A 5,586-nucleotide genomic window follows, 5' to 3' on the forward strand; every position below is an offset into this window, starting at 1 on the left:
CACTAAGTTCTCATTGATGTGTCCAAGTCTAATCTATTGCCACATAGATCATTCTAGCCTACTTTGTTTGATTGCCTGTAAACTCTCACTCCAAAAACGAGAATTCTGATTCCCACCATCTTCCACCCACTTATCTTGTTGTTCAATTCCAGTATACATGTAATTAAGTATCAGAATTTTTTAATCTACACCTCTGAGGGATATAGCTCTCTCAACTAGAGTACAGTATTTGTGTACAGTTTCTTCTGCCTTTAGTTTTACAGACTCCACTTGCTTTCAGAATTAGTTCAGTACCTTCCACTTCCCACCCCTGTAAACAGGGTCGTTTCAGGCATTTGCAACACAGTTAAATTGTTTTCCACATTCTGCATTTCTTTGTGGGATTTCTAAACTTCTTAAATAATTTTCTTAAATTTATCTATATTAAAGTTTACTCATTGTGCTGTAAAGTTCAATGAATTTTGACTAATGCATAATGTCATGTATCTGCAAAACAGTATCACATAGAATTTTTTCACCACTCTAAAAAATCACATGTGCTTCACTTATTAAATCTACTCTCCCTGTCAAACACTGATGCTTTTCTTGCTCTACAATTTTGCCTTTTTTTGGTAAATGTTTTTGTATTTTCTACATGGACAAGCATGTCATCTCTGAACAAAGACAATTTGATATCTTCAGTTCCAATCTATGTGCCTTTTATTTCTTTTTCTTGTCCTTTTTCACTAGCCTTGACTTACAACATGTTGCTAATAGGAGTAGTGAAAGAAAGCATCCTTGACTTGTTTTGATCTTAGGGAGGAAATGTGTTTTTTTCATCATTAAGTGTAATGTTAGCTGTTGGCTGTTTTTGTAGATGGACTTTATCAAGTTTAGGACCAACCAGTTGCAGTCAATTCAACTCCTATTCATGGTGACCTCGTGTGTGTCAGAGTAGAACTATATTCCATAGGGTTTCCAATAGCAAAATTTTTGGAAATAGATGACCAGACCTTTCTTCTGAGGTGCCTCTGTGAAGACTTGAACTTCCAGTGTTTTGGCTAGCAGCCAAATGAGTTAACCACTTGCACACCCAAAGTCTCCCAAGTTTAGGAAGTGATCTTATATTCCTAGTTTTCTGAGAGTTTTTTTATCTTGAATAAGTGTTGGATTTAGTCAAATTATTTTCTGCATCAATTGACATGATCATATGACTTTTCTTTATTCCATTGATTTTTGAACGTTGGACCATCTTTGAATTGAATTTTTGAATGTTGGACCAACTTCGTATACCTGGATTAAATTCCAATTGGTGCATGATTTCTAAAAATATTTCATTGGGTTCCATTTGCTAATATTCTTGAAGAGTTTTGCATCAATGTTCATGAAAATATTGATCTGTAGTTTTCCTTTCTTGTAATGTCTTTACCTGTTTATGGTAATAGGGTTATGCTGGTCTCCCAGAATAAGTTAGTAAGTGTTACTTCTGCTTCTATTTTTTAAAAAGATATTATGGAGAATTGATATCACTTCTTCTTTAAATGTTTTTTTTTAGAATTTACTAGCATTTCCAAAAAAAATTTTAAATGACTGTTTTCTGTATCAAAATATTTCAAAAACTCATTAAATTTTAGAAAAAAATGATTGGAAGTCTTTTGTTTGAATTCTGTTAATTTTTTATGTGTTTTCACTTTTTATTGATGTACATTTGTAAGTTGATAGTGTGAGGATATGAATCCTTTTCTGCCATAAATATTGGAAATATTTATTTAGTTGAGTATTTCTACTATTTTTTTCCTGGGCATTCTGGAACTATAATTTGAACCCATAATGCTGTCAGCACCCAGTCTCTCACTGATTCCCCAGCGCTCTGTCTCAGAATTCTATGCAGTCTTTTATCTCTCCTTCTTTTTATATTTACTTCAATCTTCTTTTCTTGTCTGTAAACTGACTTTCTATCTTCCATGCACATGCCATAAGATCACCACATCAATCCTTGAGATCGCCAAAGCCATTGCTACTCAGCTGGGATCCCTGAATTATAAAACTCAATTCTCAGAAGACAGTGAAGCTGAATGACTCATCTTATAGGGTGTCCTTCTCTGGTTCAGTCAGCCATACTTCACTCAAGTTAGCCCATGCACAATAACACATCCTGGTTTTGTGTGTGTCGGGGAATGAGTAGGTGGGTGTGTGTTGTTGTTGTTAGGAGCTGTTAGGTTTGTTCCAACTCATAGTGATCCTATGTACAACAGAATGAAACACTGCCTGGTCCTGAACCATCTTTACAATTATTGCTATGTTTGAGCCCATTGCTGCAACCACTGTGTCAATCTACCTCGTTGAGGATCTTCCTCTTTTTTGCTGACCACCTACTTTACCAAGCATGATATCCTTCCCTAGGGATTGGTGCCTCCTGATAATATGTCCAAAGTATGTGAGATGAAGTCTTGCCATCCTAGCTTCTAAGGAGCATTCTGGCTGTACTTCTTCCAAAACAGATTTGTCTGTTCTTCTGACAGTCCATGTTATACTCAATATTCTTCACCAACACCATAGTTAAAATGCATCATCAATTCTTCTTCAGTCTTCCTTATTCATTGTATATCTTTCACATGCATATGAGGCAACTGAAAGTATCATGACTTTGGTCAGGTGTACCCTAGTGCTCAAAGTGACATCTTTGCTTTTTAACACTTTAAAGAGGTCTTTTGCAGCAGATTTGCCCAATGCAGTATGTTGTTTGATTCCTTGACTGCTGCTTTCTTGGGCATTGATTGTTGATCTAAGTAAAATGAAATCCTTAACAACTTCAATATCTTCTCCATTAGGATCACTATGTGTCAGAATGGACTCAATGGCAATGAGTTTTTAGATGGGTGTATAAAGAGTTGGAAAAGTTATCAGTGAAGATAAAATAGTTTTATCAGATCCCCCACACTGAAAACGTTCTATAATCTAAATGCAGATTTTAGACAAAATGGAAGTTGGAGAAGGTAGAGTGTAGTTTATAGAGGGATGAATTATGTTTCTTTTCTATACATTTTATATGATATAAACAGCAATATACATAATAAATAATACACATATATAAAGAACAGCAATTGAACTGTGGGATATCATGTGTTAGGAGCTTTGTCCTTCTGTTACCTCTCTGATCTTACCTCCAACCTATACCCCAGTTGTGTTACTTAAGCCAGTCATACATTCTTCTTGCTGTTCCATGCTGGTGCCAGGAATGTTCTTGTCCTGGGGACTTTACCTTGGCTATTTCTCTGCCCTAATTGCTCTTCTTGTAGTTGCCAGCTTGGCTCACTTCCCCACTGCTTTCAGATTTTCTGCCCAAAATCCCCTCATTAAAGGTGGCTATATAAAAAGCATTTCCTCTTCAGACAATGACTTTCTTACCCTATATTATTTTACTTAATTCACTGCTTTTTCCCAGTGACTTCAGTGATGCTTGGCACCAAATAAATGGTAAAAAATATTTGATGAATGAATAAAAGAATGTATCAGAAAATTTTTAGAGGAAAATATTGCCTTGAGATAGTGGCTAGTCAGTTTCAGCATCAAGAAGAAGATGGAGCATTTGGGATTCCATGAAATTTTCAGGTAAAGGGCATTAGATCTATAGATAATATATTGCATTAATTAATTAAACATGTTTCAAATACAAACAACACATTTGTTAAGGCGCTGATCACTATGCTTAATTTGCATTGCACTTGTCTCTCTCCCAGAAATTTCATCAGCTACATGGAACCAAGAAACCAAACGGGTACTTCAGAATTTATCCTCCTGGGACTCTCAGAAGAGGCAGAAGTGCAGCCTCTCATCTTTGGGATATTCCTGTCCATGTACCTGGTCACCTTTATTGGGAATCTGTTCATCATTCTGGCCATTATCACCAACTCCCATCTCCACACACCCATGTACTTCTTCCTTTCCAATCTATCTTTTGCAGATATCTGTTTCACCTCCTCCACCATCCCGAAGATGCTGCTGAACATTCAGATGCAGAGCAAGGTCATAAGCTATGAAGGTTGCCTCAGCCAGATATATTTTTTCATGGTTTTTGGAAGATTAGACAATTTCCTCTTGACAATGATGGCCTATGACCGGTTTGTGGCCATCTGTTACCCACTGCACTATACTGTCATCATGAACCCCAAAATTTGTGGCCTCTTACTTCTGAAATCTTATTTATTGAGTGTTCTGGACTCTCTATTACATGACTTAATGATTTTGAGACTGTCTTTTTGTACACAGTTGGAAATTCCCCACTTTTTCTGTGAACTTAATCAAGTGGTCCAACTTGCTTGTTCTGACACATTTCTCAATGACCTAGTGATGTACATTGCAAATGGATTTCTAGTTATTATTCCACTTACTGGTATCATCTTATCATACTCTAAGATTGTATCCTCTATTTTGAAAATTTCATCAGCTGGGGGCAAGTATAAAGCCTTTTCCACTTGTGGGTCTCACCTCTCAGTAGTTTCCTTGTTCTATGGTACATTTCTTGGAGTATATCTTAGTTCTGCTGCTACTCAAAGCTCCAGAAAAACTGCAATAGCCTCAGTGATGTACACTGTGGTTACACCCATGCTGAATCCCTTTATCTACAGTCTTAGAAACAGGGACATAAAGTTAGCCCTAAAGAAACTCTTCAGCTGCAAAACATTATCTATATGACAGAATCCTTTGTCTCAAAATTAGTTATTCATGAGTAGCAGAGCTCAAAACCATGAAGACTTAAAAACATCATACTTCTGTCAGTCCATAGTAGAAAATCTACAACCTTTTCTTATTTTCAAAGTTCAATCTAACTTTCTTTTTTTTTTATAAGCAGTTATTTTGCTATATTTCATTTAAACTTTTTTCACCTCTCTGATTGTGTATCATGGATTTAGATTAGAAAACAGAATCAACTACATGACTTTTAAGCAGTAAAATATTTGATATAAGGAAATAGATACTTATAAAATTATACAAAGAACTGAAGGCATGAAGGTGTACTGCTATCTCTGCCAGATGAAAGCAACTGCCTCTTGTATTATCTGCTTTTGGAGAAAAATCATTTGTCATATCATAGGCTGTTCTCCACTTGCCTGGGTTTATTTTATTAAACTCCGAAAAGAGATCTTACCTGGACCAGCAGAAACATTTCTTGTCAGCACCTGATTAAGTTTATAATAATCCTCATTCACTTTCCAAGGCCTTGTTTTCTTCTGTATAGCCTTAACATAAATTAAGTGGAGATATAATACAAATTACAAACTCTGTTCCATCCAACATTGATGTTGTCACTAATCTCTTTGATTTATTCAGGGACATACTGTTGCTTTTTAAAAGATATTTTTACAGGAGGGACACTTTCAGGAGATATTCCTTGATACTTCCTACCACAACAGCCTCACTTACAGATCACAAAAGCAATGTGGGCATTCTGCCAATTGCCATCTATATCATTTCCAATTACGCACCAAAAAAATGGGAAATAATAAGAGGATACATTTGTGGATCTACTGTATACGCATGTGAAAGCTGGACAATCAATAAGGAACACTGAAGAAGAATTGATGCCTTTGAATTGTGCTGTTGGCG

At 35.9% G+C, this 5,586-nt stretch overlaps 1 protein-coding gene across 1 annotated transcript; it reads left to right on the plus strand.

Annotated features, from left to right (window-relative positions):
• The first annotated feature begins 3,735 nt into the window (after positions 1-3,735).
• On the plus strand, positions 3,736-4,674 carry LOC126071221 (olfactory receptor 7A17-like). The gene has a single exon (XM_049875467.1). It carries the CDS (start codon positions 3,736-3,738, stop codon positions 4,672-4,674), a length of 939 nt encoding a protein of 312 aa, XP_049731424.1.
• Positions 4,675-5,586: the final 912 nt, after the last annotated feature.

Source organism: Elephas maximus, chromosome 3 (genome assembly GCF_024166365.1).
Source record: "Elephas maximus indicus isolate mEleMax1 chromosome 3, mEleMax1 primary haplotype, whole genome shotgun sequence".
NCBI lineage: Eukaryota > Metazoa > Chordata > Mammalia > Proboscidea > Elephantidae > Elephas > Elephas maximus.